The sequence below is a fragment of the Neoarius graeffei genome, chromosome 1, assembly GCF_027579695.1.
Source record: "Neoarius graeffei isolate fNeoGra1 chromosome 1, fNeoGra1.pri, whole genome shotgun sequence".
NCBI classification, from domain to species: domain Eukaryota; kingdom Metazoa; phylum Chordata; class Actinopteri; order Siluriformes; family Ariidae; genus Neoarius; species Neoarius graeffei.
Window position 1 is genome coordinate 7698886 of NC_083569.1, and position 23796 is coordinate 7722681.

The 23796-nt window shown below is 43.8% G+C and overlaps 1 protein-coding gene across 1 annotated transcript in view; it reads right to left on the bottom strand.

Moving 5' to 3' along the window:
* The window catches only part of pcolce2a (procollagen C-endopeptidase enhancer 2a), a 53601-nt gene that overhangs the window by 27163 nt on the left and 2642 nt on the right, over positions 1 to 23796 (bottom strand). Inside the window, exons 2-6 of the mRNA XM_060917707.1 lie at positions 22033 to 22141; positions 21671 to 21926; positions 19081 to 19205; positions 4759 to 4895; positions 4391 to 4557 (exon numbers count right to left, since the gene is read on the bottom strand). Of these exons, the coding sequence (XP_060773690.1) occupies positions 4391 to 4557; positions 4759 to 4895; positions 19081 to 19205; positions 21671 to 21926; positions 22033 to 22141 (794 nt within the window). The remainder of the gene's footprint in view (positions 1 to 4390; positions 4558 to 4758; positions 4896 to 19080; positions 19206 to 21670; positions 21927 to 22032; positions 22142 to 23796) is intronic.

Genomic DNA, 23796 nt, shown 5'->3' on the forward strand with positions numbered 1-23796 from the left:
ACACTGCTGTGCACCTCAATAAACCGAATGGTAATTAGTCTTTTGATTTTTCCGTGAGGTTTGCCTTATGCAAAGAAAGACAGCATAGACGTTTTTTCCTCCCTATAAGTGGGGGGGACCGAACGAGGTGAATTTAAATCTGGGTGGGACGAGTCCCACCCTCTATCTGTGCCCGTGATTATGCGCCATGTTGTTGTAACTTTTTTTGAGAGACCCGCCGCCTACTTCAGCGCAGAATAGTGACGTTTGTGGCTTGTTGATGACGTGTAAGTCGGATGAATGCGACCTGGCGGTTCAGACTGAAGTCGCATATGAAAAGAGCGGATAGGGATCGGAATTAGGACCACATATCCAAACGGCCTGGGTCGGATTTGAAAAAATCGGATCTGTGTCGTTCATATTGTCAATAAAAGATCGGATACAGGTCACATATAGGCGAAAAGATCGGATTTGAGTCACTTCAGCCTGCAGTGTGAACGTAGCCTTTGTGTTTTCCATGAAAAGTCACACTTTTATTTACCACCGTAAGTTGTAAAATGAATAGAAAATATAGTCGAGACATTTTTCTGGCCATTTTGAGCATTTAATCGACCCCACAAATGTGATGCTCCAGAAACTCAATCTGCTCAAAGGAAGGTCAGTTTTATAGCTTCTCTAAAGAGCTCAACTGTTTTCAGCTGTGCTAACATGATTGTACAAGGGTTTTCTAATCATCCATTAGCCTTCTGAGGCAATGAGCAAACACATTGTACCATTAGAACACTGGAGTGAGAGTTGCTGGAAATGGGCCTTTATACACCTATGGAGATATTGCACCAAAAACCAGACGTTTGCAGCTAGAATAGTCATTTACCACATTAGCAATGTATAGAGTGGATTTCTGATTAGTTTAAAGTGATCTTCATTGAAAAGAACAGTGCTTTTCTTTTAGCCTGGCAAGCCAGACTAAGTGTGAATATTTAGTCTGGCCTCGCTCGTAGACATTTCCGAAGGGTGTGGGAGGAACAACCCGCTGTCTTTCAAACTGTCTCTGTGCGTATAGGCCAACGCTCTGACCAATCAGCGCAACAGTGACTGTGATGTAGTCAGAGCGACAGAAAGCAGTGGGGGAGGCCTTGAAATAAATAATTTTTCAAAATGCGTATTAATTAATAAACAGGTTCTAGATATTAAGAAGTTTGGAGATAATGACCACAAGTTTGGAGTCTGTACCACATATGGTACTTAACATACACTTTTTTTTTTTCCCCAAGTGTTTTTCAAGGGTTTGCTTAAACTGTTTTTGAGAGTTTTTATTTAGTGGTGTTTGGTGAAATAATTTCCCTTAAAATTTAAAATAACGGGAAAATAAGAAACAATCAAAAAGTAATGTTTCAAAGCTGTTTATTAATTCTTCGTACTGCACAAACTAGCCCCATCCTTTTGGCTACGAGCGGAGCCAGCTGGTAGATCAGACTTTTGCCATAGCCGGTCGGCAAAACAGCGAAAACATCCTTCTTGAAAAGGAATGAGCGGAGAGCCTCTTCCCGCTCATGTTTCAACGAAAACTCCAAGTCTAATTCTTCTAAAACTGATTCCAAAGCGGAGTCAAACGTGCGCTGTTCACTAGCCGTAGCCATCTTTCCTGTTGTGCTTTCTCCAGCGTCACGCAGCCTTGTCATCACTCCTGCAAAAGCCTGCCCAAAGAATCCAAACAAAAACCTTGCGTTGTGATTGGCGGGCACGATTTGATGCCCGGGGTGTTTTGTTGATATGGTGCGAGGTTAGACCCACTCGTAGGCAAAAATATTTTTGGCCGCTAGGCAGGTGGGTCTAGTTTACTAGGCTACTTTTCTTTCAAAAATAAGGACATTTCAAAGTGACCCCGAACTTTTGAACGGTAGTGTAGGTCAACGATTATTTACAAATTTTTTTTTTTTTTTTAGTTTTAACTTCAATTTGCTATGAAAGAAATAAAATACCGGGACGTACTGGGGATGGCAACGTTGACTCCGCTTCATGGTGCCACCTTGTCTTTGATCATTTCTTTATAACTGCATCCCCCCAAGTGGTTTATTTCTTGTTCATATTACGTCAGCAACATGTGCTTTATTTTGATCAATTTTAAAGGCAATGCTGTAATTCTGTTCACCAAAATGGAGAGATTTTAAAATACATCATGGCACAAACTAGATAGAACTCGACGCCAATGGCGTCGATGGGGATGCCTCCGCCCGGCAGACTACACACCTTAAGATGTGATTTGGGGATGGACATTTGACCTCACAGTAATCTTGACCTGGTGAAATTACTTGTACAGTTAAGCCCATATATATATTTGGACACTGACACAAATTTTGTTTTTTTACCTGTTTACTGAAACATATTCTAGTTATATAATGGACATAAAGTCCAGACTTTCAGCTTTCATTTGAGGGTATCCACATTAAAATTGGATGAAGGGTTTAGGAGTTTCAGCTCCTTAACATGTGCCACCCTGTTTTTAAAGGGACCAAAAGTAATTGGACAACTGACTCAAAGGCTATTTCATGGGCAGGTGTGGGCAATTCCTTCGTTATGTCATTCTCAATTAAGCAGATAAAAGGCCTGGAGTTGATTTGAGATGTGGTGCTTGCATTTGGAAGATTTTGCTGTGAAGAAAACATGCGGTCAAAGGAGCTCGCCATGCAGGTGAAACAAGCCATCCTTAAGCTGCGAAAACAGAAAAAAACCCATCCGAGAAATTGCTAGGATATTAGGAGTGGCAAAATCTACAGTTTGGTACATCCTGAGAAAGAAAGAAAGCACTGGTGAACTCATCAATGCAAAAAGACCTGGACGCCCACAGAAAACAACAGTGGTGGATGATCGCAGAATAATTTCCATGGTGAAGAGAAACCCCTTCACAACAGCCAACCAAGCGAACAACACTCTCCAGGAGGTAGGCGCATCAATATCCAAATCTACCATAAAGAGAAGACTGCATGAAAGTAAATACAGAGGGTTCACTGCACGGTGCAAGCCACTCATAAGCCTCAAGAATAAAAAGGCTAGATTGGACTTTGCTAAAAAACATCTAAAAAAGCCAGCACAGTTCTGGAAGAACATTCTTTGGACAGATGAAACCAAGATCAACCTCTACCAGAATGATGGAAAGAAAAAAGTATGGCGAAGGCGTGGTACAGCTCATGATCCAAAGCATACCACATCATCTGTAAAACACGGCAGAGGCAGTGTGATGGCTTGGGCATGCATGGCTGCCAGTGGCACTGGGTCACTAGTGTTTATTGATGATGTGACACAGAACAGAAGCAGCCGGATGAATTCTGAGGTATTCAGAGACATACTGTGTGCTCAAATCCAGCCAAATGCAGCCAAACTGATTGGTCGGCGTTTCATAATACAGATGGACAATGACCCAAAACATAAAGCCAAAGCAACCCAGGAGTTTATTAAAGCAAAGAAGTGGAATATTCTTGAATGGCCAAGTCAGTCACCTGATCTCAGCCCAATTGAGCATGCATTTCACTTGTTAAAGACTAAACTTCAGACAGAAAGGCCCACAAACAAACAGCAGCTGAAAACCGCTGCAGTAAAGGCCTGGCAGAGCATTAAAAAGGAGGAAACACAGCGTCTGGTGATGTCCATGAGTTCAAGACTTCAGGCAGTCATTGCCAACAAAGGGTTTTCAACCAAGTATTAGAAATGAACATTTTATTTACAATTATTTAATTTGTCCAATTACTTTTGAGCCCCTGAAATGAAGGGATTGTGTTTAAAAAATGCTTTAGTTCCTCACATTTTTACGCAATCATTTTGTTCAACCCACTGAATTAAAGCTGAAAGTCTGAACTTCAACTGCATCTGAATTGTTTTGTTCAAAATTCATTGTGGTAATGTACAGAACCAAAATTAGAAAAATGTTGTCTCTGTCCACATATTTATGGACCTAACTGTATTTGCCTTGGAGACATTGTGTTCACAAGGTTTTCGGACAGAGATTTGACCTTAGACCTTTTGATCTCAAAACCTAATCAGTTCATGTTTGTCCAAAAGCACACAAATAGTGTAAGTTTGGTGAAATTCCTTTCATTAGCCTTTGAGATATCGCGTTCACAAGGTTTTGGGACGGACAACCCGAAAAAACAATGCTTCCCGCACCTTACGGAGGCATAAAAAGAAACGGTGATAAAAGGTTACACGTATTTAGAAATCTGGTTCATGCAAAAGCTCCTATTATGCCATTATAAAATAGTAATTAATACCTTCCGACCAAGGAGAATCGATCCTCCGATAGTCCTGTGGTATAAACAGGTCACTATATTCATATTGGTAATATTTCCGACTGATTGTTTTATTAACTGAGCGACATTTTTGACTGACTGCATGTGAAGAGGAGAACTTTACAAACCTACGGGTCCTGCACTGGTGGGAGCGGCTGCAGTAATGGGAACGGCGGAGCTCGTGATGGTGAAGTTCTTCAGCTTGAAAGTGTAATGGCAGATGAAGCCGTCAGCAGTGAGGCTCAGATCAGAGACGAACTGGATGAAGAGGCGATTGCCGTCAGAGTAGATCGGCCTAGACACGGACATGACATGAGCTTGTTGAGACACAAACAGCACTGGCTGACTGAGATCATGACCCGAGAATTCAACAGCGCTGTGGTGTAAAAGGTCTGCGCAGGTTTATGCCAGAATGCTAACGGAACACAAGTATGAGTAATATGGAGAGTCTGTGAAACTGACCACAGCACTAGAACAGCAGAGATGAGGCTCTTACGCAGGAGGGCTGTCGCCGCAGAACTTCCCGATCCTGCTCGCGTCACTCATTTCCGCGCCGTTGTAAACGACCATGTGATCGTAGCGGCAGTAGTTATCCCTCTCCACGTCGAACTTCTCAAACTTCAGTTCGATTATCTGACAAGAAACAATCAGCACTCATTCAATACTTCAAAAAAAAAAAAAAAAACACCACCTCAGAGTGCATATTAAAGCTAGACCACCTTTCAGATTTTTCAAGCGTAGGTCATAAAAATAATCCCCCCCGACACCTAATTATTTTTGTTTAGTGGACCGAAAGCTCCTGAAGTCGAATCACAGACTTCCAATTTTATTCTTTTTTTTTTTTTTTTTTTTTAAAAAGGATAGTTCGGGATTTTTGACATGAATCTGTATGGCATCCCCATCAACAGTGTCGTGCAAACACACTGACTTACCCCTGACAGCATCCTGTGAGTCCAGTTCTTGTCCAGTTTCGGTCCAGACGAAAGTAGTCCGGCAAGTTTGTTGGGGTCACGAAAGTACTAGCGCATCTCAAAAAATTAGAATATTGTGAAGAAGTTCAATATTTTCCATCAGTTATCTAAGAACATGAAAATGTTATATATTATAGACTCATTACACATAAACTAAAATGTTTCAAGCATTTTTCTATTTTAATTTTAATCAGTATGGCATACAGTACAAAAACATTTAAAAAACCCATCTCAAAATATTAGAATTTCATTTCCAGTTTGAGTAAAACAGTATGAACACAGTGTATCTCTCGGTCTAGTTCAGTACACACAACCACAATCATGGGGAAGACTGCTGACTTGACTGTTGTCCAGAAGATGATCACTGATGCCCTCCACAAGGAGGGTAAGCCACAAAAGGTCATTGCTGAAAAGGGTGGCTAGAAAAGGTGCACAAGCAACAGGGATGGCCGCAGTCTTGAGAGGATTCTCAAGAAAAGTTGATTCAAGAACTTGGGAGAGCTTCACAAGGAGTGGACTGAGGCTGGTGTCAGTGTATCAAGACCCATCACGAACAGACATCTTCAAGAAAGGGGATACAACTTTCACATTCCTAATATCAAGCTACTCCTGAGCCAGAGACAATGTCAGAAGTGTCTTATCTGGGCTAAGGAGAGAAAGAAATGGACTGTTGTTCAGTGGTCTAAAGTCCTCTTTTCAGATGAAAGTACATTTTGCATTTAATTTGGAAATCACGGTTCTAGAGTCTGGAGGAAGAGTGGAGAGGCACAGAATCCAAGGTGTTTGAAGCCCAGTGTGAAGTTTCCACAGTCTGTGATGATTTGGGGTGCCATGTCATCTGCTGGTGTTGGTCCACTGTATTTTATCAAGTCCAAAGTCAACACAGCCATCTACCAGGAGATTTTAGAGCACTTCATGCTTCCATCTGCTGACAAGCTTTTTGGAGATGCTGATTTCCTTTTCCAGCAGGACTTAGCACCTACCCACAGTGCCGAAACTACTACCAAATGGTTTGCTGACCATGATATTACTGTGTTTGACTGGCCAGCCAACTTGCCTGACCTTAACCCCAGAGAGAATCTATGGGGTATTGTCAAGAGGAAGATGAGAAACACCCGACCCAAAAATACAGATACGCTCAAGGCCACTATCAAAGCAACCTGGGCTTCAATAACACCTCAGCAATGTCACAGACTGATCACCTCCATGCCACACCACATTGATACAGTAATTCATGGTAAAGGAGCCCCAACCAAGTATTGAGTGTATAAACGAATATAATTTTCAGAAGTTGGACATTTCTGTATTGTAAATCCTTTTTTTGATTGATCTTACGGAATATTCTAATAATTTGAGATACTGGATTTCTGATTTTCATGAGCTATAAGCCATAATCATCAAAATTAAAACAAAAAAGGCTTTAAATATTTCACTTTACATGTAATGAATATAGAATATATGAAAGTTTACCTTTTTGAATTAAATTATGAAAAAAAGGAACTTTTTTCATGGTATTCTAATTTTCTGAGATGCACTAGTAAAACGTTTTTCGTCTCAAAACGGTACGTGTTCAAAAGAGTGATACATTTGCATCACAAAACCGTTGCCAAATAAAAAGTCAGATCTCGAAATCGCTTGGCCCTATTTTCTCTCCCTCGGTATCACTGCGCGCTGTCATGTTGACATCTGCGCAGGAATCAACACCTTTCCCATTGTTTGGCAGTGATGAGGAGTTCAGATCAGCGGCGCTAACGAGCTAATTTGAGAGCCAGAACAGCAACGACATTTATCACCTTCTATAACCTATACAATAATATATTTGTGAAAATGGTGCGCACTTGCGACTATCCAGGCTGTAGCAACAAAGATGTGGCTGAATCTCCGCACACATTTCACCGTCGTAGTCAGGACATCTTGTCGCTAACTTTGCTAGCAGTAAACAATGTAGTGATGTGTCGGTCGCGAACGATCCGGTTCAAAGAGCCGGCTCTTTGAAGTGAACGACGGGAGCCAGCTCTTCGGTGGGAGCCGAATTAGTTTTTTGTCCTTAGGTGCCTCAGAGAGAGAGATCAGCTCAGCTGAAGGATGATTGTCTATTTGACAACCATGATCATTGTTTTGTTGCCGTGAATTCCTAAAGCTCATGATATAACTTGTCGCTCATAAATTGACAGGTTCGGTCGGCAACCGCCTTGGCATGGCCAGATTAATCTGCGGTATACAACGAGACAGCAGTCATTATAACAGGAGCAGATTTGCTGTTCCAGCGGCTTCTCATTACTGGTGGAGCAGAGTGCGGCACTTTTTTCTCTTTTTACATGCACTCAAGGTGCCACATATTTTGTTGCACATTGTTCTGTGTTTGTTAAAATAATTTCCAACTTTCTTAGGCCTGATTTATACTTCATAATTTATTTTGTGGCATTTTGTCCAAGGTCGAGTGTGAAATAAAGCCATAAAGGATACAGTTGATGTCTTCTGTGTATTTTATATTGGTAATATAACACAGTTTTGCACTTTACAAAGCTTTACAATGGCTACAAAAACTAAAAAATGAAATGGAAAACATCCTATTGATAAAATATAAATAATAATGTAATTAATTAACTAGTTAATTGCAGCAATTAAATCAAAAATAAAATCTCAGGAGCCGTTTGGGAGCCGAAAGAGCCGAAATTCCCATCACGAAAACAATGAATGAAACAGCCGTGGCTGTCACCTGGCAGCAGCGTGCAGTGATACCGAGGGAGAGAAAATAGTGCCAAGCGATTTCGAGGTCTGACTTTTTATTTGGCAACGGTTTTGTGATGCAAATATATCACTCTTTTGAACACGTACTGTTTTGAGACGAAAAACGTTTTACTTTCATGACCCCAACAAACTTGCCGGACTACTTTCGTCTGGACCAAAACTGGACGCTGTCAGGGGTAAGTCAGTGCGTTTGCACGACACTATTGATGGGGATGCCATACAGATTCATGTCAAAAATCCTCAACTATCCTTTTAAATAGAACAATTAACGAATTGGGTCATTCCATGTCAATTAATGCCCAAAACCTCCCCAGTGGCACCTCTTCAATTAGCCTTATTTTTATTTTCTTATGGCGTATTCACACCTACGTTGTTTGGTCCGGACCAAACGAACCAAATTTCCCTTGGTCTGGACCTTTTGGGTTGGTCTGAATACAAACCACCGAACTCTGGTCCGGACCAAACAAGCGGACCGAGACCGAGCTGCAAGGTCGGACTCGGTCCGGACCAAAGGAACCCTGGTGCGGATCTTTTGGAGGTGTGAAAGCAGACCGGACCTAATCCGACAGTTCTGCTTTTTTGTACCTCGTGAGCTTCCGTCGTTTGTCGAGCATTATGGGAAACAGATGCCGCTTTTCTACTACAAACGTGGCTGAGCCGTGCCGTGCCGAGTCGAGCTGAGCGGGGCTGTTGGAGTTGCATTTCAACTACAACCGCGCTGAACCGTGCTGGCTGGAAGTGGGTGGACACATTGGGTGGAGTTAGCGAAAGTGGGTGGACGTCACGTGATGTCGTTAAGCAGCGCAAACAGTGACATCAGTGACAGTGGCGGAACAAGTCAGAGCCGGGCCGGGGGCGGGGCAAATGACCGGGCCCTTTATTAAAGCTTATCATAACATCATTTTAGGCTACAAAATGTCCGCAACTGCGGTGTTTACCAATTTCAACACTACCGGGTGCAACTATGTTATTTAGTACATCAAGTCCTTCAAACGAACATGTAACTCAGAAACAAAAAACATTAGGATACTGTACATGGCTCATAATAAAACATCAATAGCCTATACTGCGCACATTATTTGAAGGGCATACGAATGAGCGCTCAGAGGTTGCAACGGTGACAGGAAGAGTCAGAAATAAAAGGAGGGCGGTGCAAACCTCACTGAATGCACTGTGTTTACCAATTTCAACACTCCGGGGTGCAACTATGTTATTTTGTACATTAAGTCCTTCAAACGAACATGTAACTCAGAAACAAAAAAACATTAGGTGACATACTGTACATGGCTCATAATAAAACATCAATAGCCTACTGCGCGCATTATTTGAAGGGCATACGACGAGCCTTGCGCTCCGCGAACTCGTCCACGATGCTCTGTATGTCACTGATTCAGTGATCTTTTAAGCGGTAGTCTCACGACCCGAATAGTAAACAATAAACATGGAGGACATGGAGTCGTTAGTGTTGCTGGTCTTGGTGCTGTGGCTTGCTGTCACCGACAACGCCAACAGATACTGGCAAGAGCGTATAGATGAGGCGAGGCGCATAAGGCTTCAGAAATTCTCGTAATTCGTAATTCTTCTTCTTCCGGGTTTGCGGTGTTTACAGATCCCAGCGCGCTCGCGGGGCGTGTGTGGGCATGTGAGGACACTCCTCCTCACCAATCAGTGCACAGGGGAGTGTCTGCTCACGCCCCCAACCTCACTCGGCACGGTTTGGCTCGCTTCAGCCCCACTCCAAAACGGTGCGAGTTTTAGGGGCTAAGCAGGGCTGAAACGAGCTGAGTCGTGCTGGTTTTTGGTAGTCGAAACGCGAGCCGTGTCGGGCTGAAGTGAGCTGAAGCAAGCTGAAGTGAGCTGAAAAAGGGTAGTGGAAAAGGGCCAAGAGTCTTGACACTCCACCGCAAAGTGCAAACACTGTTTCGGTTGTCAAGGGAACCTTACAACAGTCGTTCAGTCATTCAGACCAGTGGTAGGCTAGACTACAGAGTACAAAAAATGAGTCAGGGGCAAACGTGGGCTGAGGAAGAAACGCGTCCCCTTGTGGATATATGGGCAGGTGTCCACATATCTGAGCTTTTGGAGAGAACACGCAAAAATGCCGACGTGTTTGCTGTATTCAGTGAGAAAATGAAGGAGAAGGGGTTCACGCGCTCCCCAGAACAATGTCGGCTAAAAGTGAAGAAACTCCGTCAGACCTACATTAAAATCAGGGACATTCTTTCAAAAAGTGGCGGTACTAGCGACGCAAAAAAGAAATTCATCTATTGCGTGAAGAGCCAGAACTGTCACGACATGACGTGCGCTCATCAGCGCTATCCTCCGTAGCCGCCTTGCCCTTTATCGTCGTCGTTGATAAATTACTTGTACAACAGCATAGTAATCGCACAATTGTGAAAACAGTAAAAACATATAGCTTTGATGACATTAAAAAGAATAACGGCGCGGAAAGCCTCTGTGACTACTTTTGAACTTGACGCTTTGTGCGCGTGTCGTCTCTGACCAATAGCTGAACGACCTCAGGGCGCGTGGCTTTGTTGACAGATTTTGGTCCGCTTACTAAAATGTACAGTGTGAAAGCGAACCGCACCAAAATGAAAAAATAAAAAAAACATTTGGTTTGGACCAAAGCAAGTGAACTATCCTGGTCTGAATACACCCTTAGTACCTCATGATGTCAAATGAAAGAATCCAAAATTTTAGCTTCCTAGCTCGAACGTTTTTTGAGTTATGGCCCTTCAAAGTTTGGGTGCCACGCCCACTTTTGGGGTCCGGGAATTGCGCACTTAATTTGCAAGCATTTTTGGAGGCCCATATTTTTTGTTCTAAGGGGGATATAGACCTGTAAATTGCTATATCTATGTATTCGGGCCCTGTCTATCTGATTCTGCGCCTAAAAAAACTTCTGCACAGGTTTACTAACTTTAGAGATATCCCTTAAAAGTGGATTTTTTAATGACAATTTTTTTGACATTTTGGGGGTCCGTATCTTGGAAAGGTTTTATCTTGATGGGGTTTCAACTGATTTATCATCATATTTGGGAACTCTACTGTGCACTTAGAGAGTTTCAGGGCACTCAGAGGTTTGGTGGGGGTACAGGAGGGCCCCAAATATTAGTCTGGCTAACGCGACTGCAAAGCTCTACGAGCTATTGGTCTGGCCAAGATATTAAGCCCAACCGTTTCCTAAAGCGCGTGGTTGACCCGCCTCTCTGAAATGCCTCAGTTTGCTACTGGTCGAAGCCAGAAAAGGCTGTGACGAAGCTTAAACCAATCACATCACTCTTTCCTCTGACGCATGCGACGCGACGGGGCTAACTGGTAGATTAAACCATAGACATCCTATTATTAAACTCTTACCGAAGCCGGTCGGGAGCAAGGCGAAAAGGTCCTTCCTTTCAATAAATACCTCCAGGGCTGCTCTTTGCTCCGTTTTCACTGAGAACTTCCCGTTGAATGCTTTCAATACAGCATTCGTGAATGAAGCGCTTCCGGCATAGATTCTGTAAACAATCTATGGCTTCCGGTCGCAGTTCTACTACGTCAGTGCCTTGAACACGCCTCTACCCAGGGCCGTTGGAGATGCTCAAAGTTGATTGGTTCCCGATTTTTCGGGAGCTTGGAAGAGCTGTAGATAGCTTGCCTGGCCAGACTAAGCTCGCAACAGGCCCTCGTGTTGCGTCACGCTTAGGATGGGCGGGCCCAGGCTACCCAAATATGGCTTCGGGACAAAATTACCATGTGGTACGCCCTACTTCAGGCCATTAGTTGGCCATGTGGGCACATGATGACTGGAATGAACCTTTAACCCTATCAGACACCTTTTATCAAACTTTTAAGCCAATAAAAACTTTGATTATCCAACTCCTTCAATATAAACTAAGCATTTGTATATGGTACTATTTTTGCATATTTTCTGAAAAATCCTAAGTCCGGAAAGTAGGTCAACTGTTTTGTCTGCCTATTCATGTTTAAGGTAGTAAAAGCACACCCATAGAGTGATTTTAATCTATGGGAAGATTATTTATACCCAATACCCCATTAGTTATATTGACAATTACAAGGGATAAACCCTTTCCCGGCTTTTTTTTTTTTTTACATTTGACACCTTTCCCTGTATCCAACCAAACTCTGACCACTATACACTTAATAGTTAAATGCATCTTTCAAACAGGAAAGGCAAAGATGCAAACAAGGGGATGATCCCAAGAAAAACATCCTGGTTGCTTTACTACATTTGTTCTGACATCCGATCTGGAAGTTAAACCTAGACTCGTCAGGGTTTTTTTTTTTTCCAAGAAAAGGGGAAGGGGCCCCTAGCCACTCATGTGGGGAAAATTAGCATATCAATTAGTAAAAAGGGGAAATTATATTCTAAATCATTAGTTATAGTAATACATACGTTATTTACCAGCTGGGAGGTCCGTATGGTGAAATACCGTGACCGAGGTCTTGAAAGTACTGAGCGAGGCCCTCTGGGCGTACGGACCGACCTTACGCTGGTAAATAATACGTTTATTTATTTTTTCTTTACCAAATTCTAACAGAAAACGAGAGCGCCTGAAAGGGAAAACCGAGCCGAGCCACCATTTTGAATCCTCATTCATGGCTGTAATGCAAATGGCTTCCTCCTCGGTATACAAGTGCACTTCCATGGCAGGAAAAACACTACATTTTGCCACCTATGTAGTCCCCTATTTATACAAATAGGAGTCATTCAGGATTCAGCCATGTTTTTGCTCAACCAGAGTTATACAGTATTATGACCTTTATATTGCATAAATAAAAGCCATTTGGTGAAACCTTGAAGAGGAGATTGTACTGGTTTAAAGTTTTTACCAAACGTAATATTATGCATTAGGATAACATGGTCCAAAATGGGCCTTATTAACTAACGAGATCAAACCGTTAGCAAGTTATGGCCCTTTTCCACTACCCTTTTTCAGCTCACTTCAGCCCGACACGGCTCGCGTTTCGACTACCTCAGAGCAGCACGACTCAGCTCGCTTCAGCCCTACTCAGCACCCAAAACTCGCACGGTTTTGGAGTGGGGCTGAAGCGAGCCAAACCGAGCCGAGTGGGGCTAGGGGCGTGAGGAGACACTCCCCTGTGCACTGATTGGTGAGGAGGAGTGTCCTCACATGCCCATACACGCCCCGTGAGCACGCTGGGATCTGTAAACACCGTAAACCCGGAAGAAGAAGAATTACGAGAATTTCTGAAGCCTTATGCGCCTCGCCTCATCTATACGCTCTTGCCAGTATCTGTTGGCGTTGTCGGTGACAACAAGCCACAGCACCAAGACCAGCAACACTAACGACTCCATGTTTATTGTTTACTCTCCGGGTCGTGAGACTACCGCTTAAAAGGTCACTGATGTCACCGTTTGCGCCGCCTAACGACATCACGTGACGTCCACCCACTTTCGCTAACTCCACCCAATGTGTCCACCCACTTCCAGCCAGCACGGTTCAGCGCGGTTGTAGTCGAAATGCAACTCCAACAGCCCCACTCAGCTCGACTCAGCACGGCACGGCTCAGCCCAACTCAGCCGCGTTGGTAGTGGAAAAGCGGCATTAGAGGTTTTTAGCTTTCTCCTGAAACGTATTTTATTTCTTCTTCCTCAGGGTAGTAAAACTCGCTTTTGCTGTGAACGCTGTCGTTATCGCTATCCATGCTGTAAAATTAATGCTATTCTGAATCCTCATTCACGGCTGTAATGCAAATGGCTTCCTCCTCGGTATACAAGTGCACTTCCATGGCAGGAAAAAAAACTACATTTTGCCGCCTATGCAGTCCCCTATTTATACAAATAGGAGTCATTCAGGATTCAGCCAGGTTTCTGCTCGGCGTTAGCAACAGTTACAGGTTTTTAGCTTTCTCCTGAAATGGTTTCTTTTATTTCTTCTTCCTCAGGGGAGTAAAACTCGCGCTGAAGAAAATAGATTCCAGCGTTGGATTTTAGAGGCAGTGGAGATACGCAAGCGGGCGCAGAGGACGATGAACCGGGACGAGGGAGCGTACGCGCTGTCGCACACATGGAGCGCCGTCCTGGAGGAGCGACCTGACAGCAGGAGGCGTGGACTACCTGTCAAATTGGGCGGGACGTTCACGCCTCCTGCACGCAACATCAGCTGATAAGGCACGTCACCACTCGACATCTGGTGACTGTTTCTGAAGAAGGCGGGAGATTCTCGCCGAAACTGTTAACAAGGTAACAAACTTAAAAAATATACTTGTCTAAGAAACGAACTTAAAATATATGAGTAAAACTCGCTTTCGCTGTGAACTAGGGATGTTAACCGATGACCATTTGACCGGTGGTTGACCAAATCAACATCAACCGGTTAATTTTTTTTTGGTTGTCGGTTAAAAAAATAAAATAAAAAATCATTTTGAAGCTGCCGATTTTGGAGCAGAGAATCTGGAATTCCGTGTTGTAAACGCTTGGGGCTTGGCATGCGGTGTAAGAACGACAGCTGACAAATCAGAAACACCCATTCAGTCATGTCCCGCCCTCCCGCCCCAGTTGAAGACAGCTGCCGCTCGGCGAAAGAAAAGTCTCAGTGTCGGATTACATTTTACTACGTAACATCAAGGAAATTCTTGACCATCAAAGAAACGAACACGGCGCATGAATCAAGTTGATGGTTGATTAGTCTGGTGAATATTAATGTCAACGTAATAATACACAAGATCTGAACTAAAACCTGGTTACTCACTCACTGATGTTACTTAGCATCAGACAGTTGCTATATTAGCTTAGCGGCTAATCAGCTATCCCATTCCCAATGGCTGTGCACAATTAGCACACAAACTAAAGGTGCAGATGCCGACTTTTGGAGGGAAGGGGAGAGAATGAAATGACAGCGGTGTCTGGAGGGGGAGTGACAAACGCAGATTTTATGTCGGTGACGGCTTCAGAGCAACTTCAATACCATGCAGTAATGGCGTGTTGATATTGGTAACGGCGTTATAACGATTGTAGCTAATTAATTAGATTACCCGGCGTTATAACAGCCTTTATTTTAACGCCGTTATTCCCATCACTGAATGTTATGTACTTCTAGCACTTGACTTTATTTTCAACGCCATCATGGCCAACTGAAACTGTCTCTAAGCTGGAGCCATTTGTCCTCCGCGCCAATACAAACCCCTCGACATCAGTGCGCGTTTATGGATTAAAGCAAAAAAAAAATTATTTGACTGAAAGTTTACCAGGGGGGTAGTATGGACGGATTCCGATGAAATTCTGAGAATGGTTAAGTTAGAACTGATAACTTTATCATCAATTAATTAATGGATTAATATATTCAATTTATTGCACTCTCTTTCCATTGCTTCATATATTATTTTTTTGTGGCAAACCACACAAATGCAGGCGCCTGGAATGTTTAGTTTTTTGCACCATGAACTAAATGGCTTTCCGTTTTCACCTCTCTCGTACAGCCAGGCCCACCTCCACTTGTTTTTACACCTTTATCGATGGCAGACACATCAGTGCCTTCTTTCATGTAAAGCGCATCCATGCTGCCGAAACCGAAAGCAGAATGACATGCTCCTCTGTGCTCGACGTCAATATAGAAAAAAGTCTGGATTTTCGCTTACATTAAAATTTAAATTATAATCTGACCTTACTTTGCGTTGAATACGACTTCAAAAACAATTCAAGAGAAATATTGTGGCCGACACGAGTGTTAAGTTCCCTAAAAGATCGCGTGAAGTTGGCTGCTATCTACTTTGCGTTCATTCTCATTTTCCTCCATCATTCCATAGGCCAGAAACAGATGTTTTGACGTAATTTAACTTAGTAGGTGTGGCAGCGGGGGCGTGGTCAAGCACCGGTCTGTGACAGGAGGGCGGAGTTGGGGAAGGTAAGTGGCAGAATCGCTTCACCTGAGTGTCATTAACCTGTGTTTTGTGTGTTCTCCCCAGTAAACCGCCCTATTTAAGGAGGGAGAGCGAGAGCAGAGGCAGACCTGGACGAGACGCTGTGTGTGTGTGTGTGTGTGTCTCTCGCGCTATTGTGAGAGTGTTGTAACCCTGAAAAGTGTGGCAATAAAGCCGTTAGACAAACCTGATCTCTGTCCTGCCGTCCTCTGTGCTCCACCCACACGCGATTCTCGCTACAGTGGTGCCGAAACCCGGGATCGTGGAGCACAGAGGACGGCAGGACAGAGATCAGGTTTGTCTAACGGCTTTATTGCCACACTTTTCAGGGTTACAACACTCTTTCACAATAGCGCGAGAGACACACACACACACACACACACACACACACACACACAGCGTCTCGTCCAGGTCTGCCTCTGCTCTCGCTCTCCCTCCTTAAATAGGGCGGTTTACTGGGGAGAACACACAAAACACAGGTTAATGACACTCAGGTGAAGCGATTCTGCCACTTACCTTCCCCAACTCCGCCCTCCTGTCACAGACCGGTGCTTGACCACGCCCCCGCTGCCACAGTAGGCTATGATTATTATTTAACCGTAGTCTTCTAGACATTTTGACTGTTTGGGGCATTGAACGCTGGTGTATGACTTTCAGGGAATAAAGTTTAGCGCATGTCGGAACATCATTGCGCTCGCAGCCTCCAACTCCTCAAACGTCCTTTAAATTGTGATATAACGTAGGCTATAAGGCACGGTTCTAACATACCTTACACATTGGCCTAACGAAAATAATAATTGTTGGGGCGTCTGCTGATTTGTTAGCTATAAATTTAGGTCTAATTACTTCTGACAGTCTGCAAGCATTGCACCGTCGGGTCTTCAAGTCTGGTTGAAGCAGAGGAGCGGGCTATCCGGGGTTTATTTTTTCGTTTTTTTTTTTAACATGCTCTACAACCCCGATTCCAGAAAAGTTGGGACAAAGTACAAATTGTAAATAAAAACGGAATGCAATGATGTGGAAGTTTCAAAATTCCATATATTTTATTCAGAATAGAACATAGATGACATATCAAATGTTTAAACTGAGAAAATGTATCATTTAAAGAGAAAAATTAGGTGATTTTAAATTTCATGACAACAACACATCTCAAAAAAGTTGGGACAAGGCCATGTTTCCCACTGTGAGACATCCCCTTTTCTCTTTACAACAGTCTGTAAACGTCTGGGGACTGAGGAGACAAGTTGCTCAAGTTTAGGGATAGGAATGTTAACCCATTCTTGTCTAATGTAGGATTCTGGTTGCTCAACTGTCTTAGGTCTTTTTTGTCGTATCTTCCGTTTTATGATGCGCCAAATGTTTTCTATGGGTGAAAGATCTGGACTGCAGGCTGGCCAGTTCAGTACCCGGACCCTTCTTCTACGCAGCCATGATGCTGTAATTGATGCAGTATGTGGTTTGGCATTGTCATGTTGGAAAATGCAAGGTCTTCCCTGAAAGAGACATCGTCTGGATGGGAGCATATGTTGCTCTAGAACCTGGATATACCTTTCAGCATTGATGGTGTCTTTCCAGATGTGTAAGCTGCCCATGCCACACGCACTAATGTAACCCCATACCATCAGAGATGCAGGCTTCTGAACTGAGCACTGATAACAACTCGGGTCGTCCTTCTCCTCTTTAGTCCGAATGACACGGCATCCCTGATTTCCATAAAGAACTTCAAATTTTGATTCGTCTGGCCACAGAACAGTTTTCCACTTTGCCACAGTCCATTTTAAATGAGCCTTGGCCCAGGGAAGACGTCTGCGCTTCTGGATCATGTTTAGATACGGCTTCTTCTTTGAATTATAGAGTTTTAGCTGGCAACGGCGGATGGCACGGTGAATTGTGTTCACAGATAATGTTCTCTGGAAATATTCCTGAGCCCATTTTGTGATTTCCAATACAGAAGCATGCCTGTATGTGATGCAGTGCCGTCTAAGGGCCCGAAGATCACGGGCACCCGGTATGGTTTTCCGGCCTTGACCCTTACGCACAGAGATTCTTCCAGATTCTCTGAATCTTTTGATGATATTATGCACTGTAGATGATGATCTGTTCAAACTCTTTGCAATTTTACACTGTCGAACTCCTTTCTGATATTGCTCCACTATTTGTCGGCGCAGAATTAGGGGGATTGGTGATCCTCTTCCCAGCTTTACTTCTGAGAGCCGCTGCCACTCCAAGATGCTCTTTTTATACCCAGTCATGTTAATGACCTATTGCCAATTGACTTAATGAGTTGCAATTTGGTCCTCCAGCTGTTCCTTTTTTGTACCTTTAACTTTTCCAGCCTCTTATTGCCCCTGTCCCAACTTTTTTGAGATGTGTTGCTGTCATGAAATTTCAAATGAGCCAATATTTGGCATGAAATTTCAAAATGTCTCACTTTCGACATTTGATATGTTGTCTATGTTCTATTGCGAATACAATATCAGTTTTTGAGATTTGTAAATTATTGCATTCTGTTTTTATTTACAATTTGTACCTTGTCCCAACTTTTTTGGAATCGGGGTTGTATTTCCATATGTCCAAGTTTGAACTAAGTCATTTTGGCAAGATTTAATTTAATACAAAACAGAAATGGTCAGACACAAGCACGCCAAGCACATGGGAATGTATTTTGCCAATTTTGACAGCGCATGTTTTTTTAATGCCGCACCGTAGACAGCGAACGTTTAAACATGATCGAACGTAGGAAATGAACGACACAAAGCATGGCTCAAAAACAAAAAAGTTAAATAAACCCTGCTGATAGTCGATGGTGTTGCAACACATCAGTGTTATAACCCGATCTCTACCCAACCACCCGTCATTTTAATTCTCCTCGGATCAGCACCGACCTCACATTTGGCCTTGGGAGAGTTCAGCTGACGGAAATCCGTCACACGACGGAAAACTTTAATCCATGCGCGTTTGACTAAATGTTTCGCGCTGTAGAGAAGGTAATGTGAGTGGAGGGCAGCGACTGGGACTGAATGTGCGGATGCTCGCGGTTAGATTTGGAATAGATTCTAATAATTCCAGTTCTAGAATTTTAACTCATAGGTTAACCGACTAATGAGGCTCGGTGGTTGGACAAGAGTTTTTTTAGTTTTCGCCATCCCTAACATCAGGTAGATACGATATGATCTATGCTAATAAATATTAAACATTCCACTCACCTGGTGCTCAGGTGCGAGAATATGCCACGAGCATGTCACACCAGGAGGATAGTCTCTGTCCGGCCAGTTCGGGGTCATGAAGGTTCCTGAGGGTTTGTCCAAGAGTCCGCCGCAATACCGCTCTCCTAGAACAGACAGCAGTAGCACGAACACTGAGCACACATCCACGTCACTCTTAACCTTTTAAATCTTGGGGACGTTTTCAGTTCGGTAAAAAAATATCAAAAGCACAGAGATGCATGTTACACAGCCTTCGCAGAACAACCCGGCCCTGAGAAGCAGCCAGAGAAAATTAGACGTTGCGCTACCCGCGGGCATGAGTGGCCTTTCCAAAATATCATACTTATCTTTCCACAAAATGAGCTTGGCGCGCACCGAGCTGGGCTTCTTTCTATATTTAACCAGGAATGAGGTCCGACTAGGGATGGAGTACAAGATCAAATCAGCCGCAAGTACAATCTTCTGTACACTCTAGTGTCCACATGGCAGCAGTCGGAGCACTGAACTGCAGTCGTTTATTTTAGAAAACTAATATTACGAACATTACATTTACTTACTTATTTTTAAAATAAACGCGCCTTGCCTCCTCTTTGCGCCGCGGTGCTGCCGAGTTCTCAATTCTTATCAGGGGTTTTTCTAGAAAAATTTAGTACGAGGGCGCTCACCATGGCGAGGGAGCGAAGCGGGGGGGGGGGGATGGTGCCGGTTGTCCCCCCCCACCGTGCAAAGCCTTTGAAAAATGCTCCAATGTGACATTCTGAGTATCTGAGAGGGAAATTGTAACAAATTGTCTGTCAACATTGAAAAATCGGAAATCGGACAGTCTTTGGCTTTCTTCCGCTTCGTGCCGCGGGATGACATCTTTAAATGCCCAAGGCCCAATCCCAATTCTAATTTCTACCCCTCCCCCTCCCCCTTGGCCCTTCCCCTTGAAACTGAGCTACAAGGGATAGGGCTTGAAATTCAACCCCTACGTATTGGGATAGCCCTTCAACGATCGCATACGTCATCGCGTACCTCCGTCAGCGTTTACGTTAGCAAAACGCGACCAAATGCGTCACTGGCTGCGACCAGCCGCTACAGTCAGAGCCAGAGGCAGAACCAGAAATCTCTGCTGGCAGAGTGTGATTTGTTAACTAACACCACTGAATGGGATATCTTTGGCGCTTCGTGCACCACATCCGACAGAATGAGGTGTCAGAACACTCATGTAAACAATAAAAGCGAGAATAACAGAACAAAACGTACGCAGTCAAGCAACCGAAAACAATACTCACTCCCAAACCTTTTTAGCAGCAGCTTGGATTTCAGAAATCGCTGCTCATTCTCCGCTCGAAAGCGAATCAAGCGGCGTGTTTCCTCTGGATAACAACTTAAAACACGTAAATAATGGAGAAAATACATTTATGACAATCTTTCGCCGCGGGAACCGCCATCTTTCTGAAATCCGCATGAAATCTCGCTGAAATCCGCATGGCATTGTGGGAAATCACTCAAACCCCTTCGTTCGGAGTCAGCTCCAGGAAAATCTCCGTTTGGAGGGGTACAGAAGCCCTACCCCTTCCCCTACCCCTCCGCGTTAACTGGGATTGGGATACCCCTACCCCTTCACGTGAACGCGCAAAATGGAGGGGAAGGGCCAAGGGGTTGGTCCAAGGGGTGAAATGGGATTCGGCCCAAGTGTCAACAAAACCAACTCGCGAACTACTTCTGTCAAAAGCTCCCGCGCCGGTGGGTGAAAGGTCATTCAGTCTCGAGAAATCTCGCTCTGCAAGTCAGCTGACCTTGTATGTAACCCATGTCAAATCTCGCGAGAGCAGCCGCGACAAGTAAACAAACATGGCGCCTCAGTCTGGAAAACGCCAATTCGGATTGTTTTTGCACCGTCTGGCGGTGTATCTACTATGATTGGAATATTTTTGGAGCAATTATAACGTGTTTGATGATCAGACACATTGTCACGAAGTGTTGCTGGGATGTTTTCACGGAGTCGGTAAGGGGGCGCACGCCGAGAGTAAGAGGGCGCAGCGCCCCTGTTCCCCCGTTTAGACGAAAGCCTGCTTATTCACAGCTACTTCACGGTGGACGCTGTACATAATTCAAGCCTATTTTTAATGATAAACGGACTACTACGGTGTTATACAAAGAATGACATAATAAATGGATAAAAAGTAAAAAATTTATTTTTTTAAAAACATGCAGGCGATATGACAAAGATATCACGATTCTCAAAGACGTTTCAATATCTTGAGAAAACCTGATGTTTGATTTAAGGTCTTCAAAAATATACATTTCATATTAAAATAATTGTAATTTAAAAATACAACACTAAAAACAGGAAAATAAAATTAACATTTTTATACTACACTTATTTTTTTTAAACTAAAGTTTCAAAAAAAAAAAAAAAAAGATAAAAATCCATGATCTTAGAAAAGTTTATCGTGACAATTAACATCAATGATATCGATATTGTATCATCATATCACCCAGCCCTAATGACTTACTCTCTAATGAATAGAAAAAAAAAAAATGTAACTTGTGCCAAACTGATTTTATAAAAGGAATAAAACTCCAGGATAGTAACACTTACCCCTCGCGTTTGGCCGAACGGCGGCGTATCCGGCCAGGAAGCCGCTCCCGGCCGTGTTGGCATCCGAAACCATCACTACTTGCATCCTGTTGTGATTGGACACCAGCGCTCTGGGCCGTGCCGTGCCACAGAAGCGCCCGAGCCGCTGGCTGTTAACGAATCCATCGTACACATCCACGTAGTCGTAGCGGCAAAGTCCGTCACTCTCCAAGTCAAGAGAACGGAAGGTGAGGGACACCACTTTGCCCTGAGGGACCTGAGGATGATTTGAAAAATTTTAAAAAAAAAAAAACATGGTTACGGTACAAAATATGCGTATGTACGATACGCGCCTACAGTATTTAAGACTCCATGATGCTTACCGTGATCCTCCACACACATTTGGTGTTAGGGGGGTAAACTCCGGGGTAACCCTGACTCCCAATGAGGCCTGAAGTTCCAGTAATGTTTCCACCGCAAGTAAACACTGGCCTACGAGAAACGAATGTCAAACAAAATGTTTTGCTAGCTATCTAAACAGCTATCACTAATATCAGGTTCCAAGTAACTCATACCATTAGTATCTAGTATCACTAATATTCAGACAGTCCAAAGTATCCAGACATCAAATTTGGGGTCAATCCATCCACCTGTGTAGCGCCATCAACAGGCCAAATCTCAAGGTACAGTTTTGCTTATAACTTTTGAACTGTTGGTCCAAGACTAGTGATGAATTCTTGAATCATCTTGATTTGAATGCACATTGGATTTTTCAAAAGAGCTACTGTTGTAAACTAGCCCTACATCGTGCCACCACCAAATTTGGTACGCGTCAACTACAGAGGGTTCTGACTAAAAGTTATTCAGAGAATTTTGTTAGAACAAACGATATGGCCGCTGCTGTCCAATGCAAATTGATGGAGATGCTGCCAAACAGGAAATGAGGTCATATCTCAGCAACGCTTTGAGGTCTCAAAACTAAACTTGGTACATGGACTCGGGCCTCCATTTTGAGGAAGCACAAGATACGTGTGTGTCATTTGTCCACTAGAATTTGCCGTAATAAGCAAAAGTATGATTTGGCGAATAAGCATTGAGGTGCTTGCCTTAAAAAAAAAAAAATTCCTGTGTGGTAGTACCGTGGGACTTCCCACGGCCAATAGTCATCAACCTAAGTGATGCAGCCGCCATATGGATTGAATTTTAGGAAAAAAGTTCAACACAGATAATCTCCAGAACAAGCTGGACAAGCCATGGCCTAAAGGTTTGAGAAGCAGCTTTGGGACCAAAAGGACACCAGTTCAGGCACAGTGATGTAGTGGTTAGCACTGTCATCTCACAGCAAGAAGGTCCTGGTTTCGAGCCCAGCAGCCGGCGAGGGCCTTTCTGTGTGGAGTTCGCATGTTCTCCCCATGTCCAGGTGCTCCGGTTCCCCCACAGTCCAAAGACATGCAGGTTAGGCTAATTGGTGTGAATGGCTGTTTGTCTCCGTGTGTTAGCCTTGGGATGACCTGGCGACGTATCCAGGGTGTACCCCGCCTCTTGCCCATAGTCAGCTGGGATAGGCTCCAGTTTGCCTGCGACCCTGTAGAACAGGATAAAGCAGCTACAGATAATGGATGGATGGAAGGACACTAGTTTGATTCCCTGCACCAGCAGGAATGGCTTGAGCAAGCTCTGGGTACGTTGTACGATGCGCTAGATAAGAGTGTCTGCTGAATGTAACGCAAGACCTCGCAAAATCCATCAGGTGGATTTTGATTTTCAAAATCGTTCGTTCATCACCACCAATCGACATCGGCGGCAAAGCTGCCAAACAGGGTCTGAGGACGTATCTCAGCAATGCCTTGATGTTTTGACGCCCAACTCGTTATAAGGACTTGGGACCACTTCTTGAAGATATAAGAAGTAGGGGTCGACCGATAACCGGCCTGGCTGATATATCGGGCCGATATTCTGCATTTTTAGGGTTATCGGTATCGGCCATAATTTCCACCGATATGCCGATAACATGCCTTTTTGCAGCCATTTCGTTCCTAACGCGACTGTCACTGCACGTCCTTTCCTGCACTCGCCTCTCCGAGTTCAAGAACACGGTCCCGCCCACCACAACATCTGATTTGTTTGGCACAAGAGATATAGCCAAT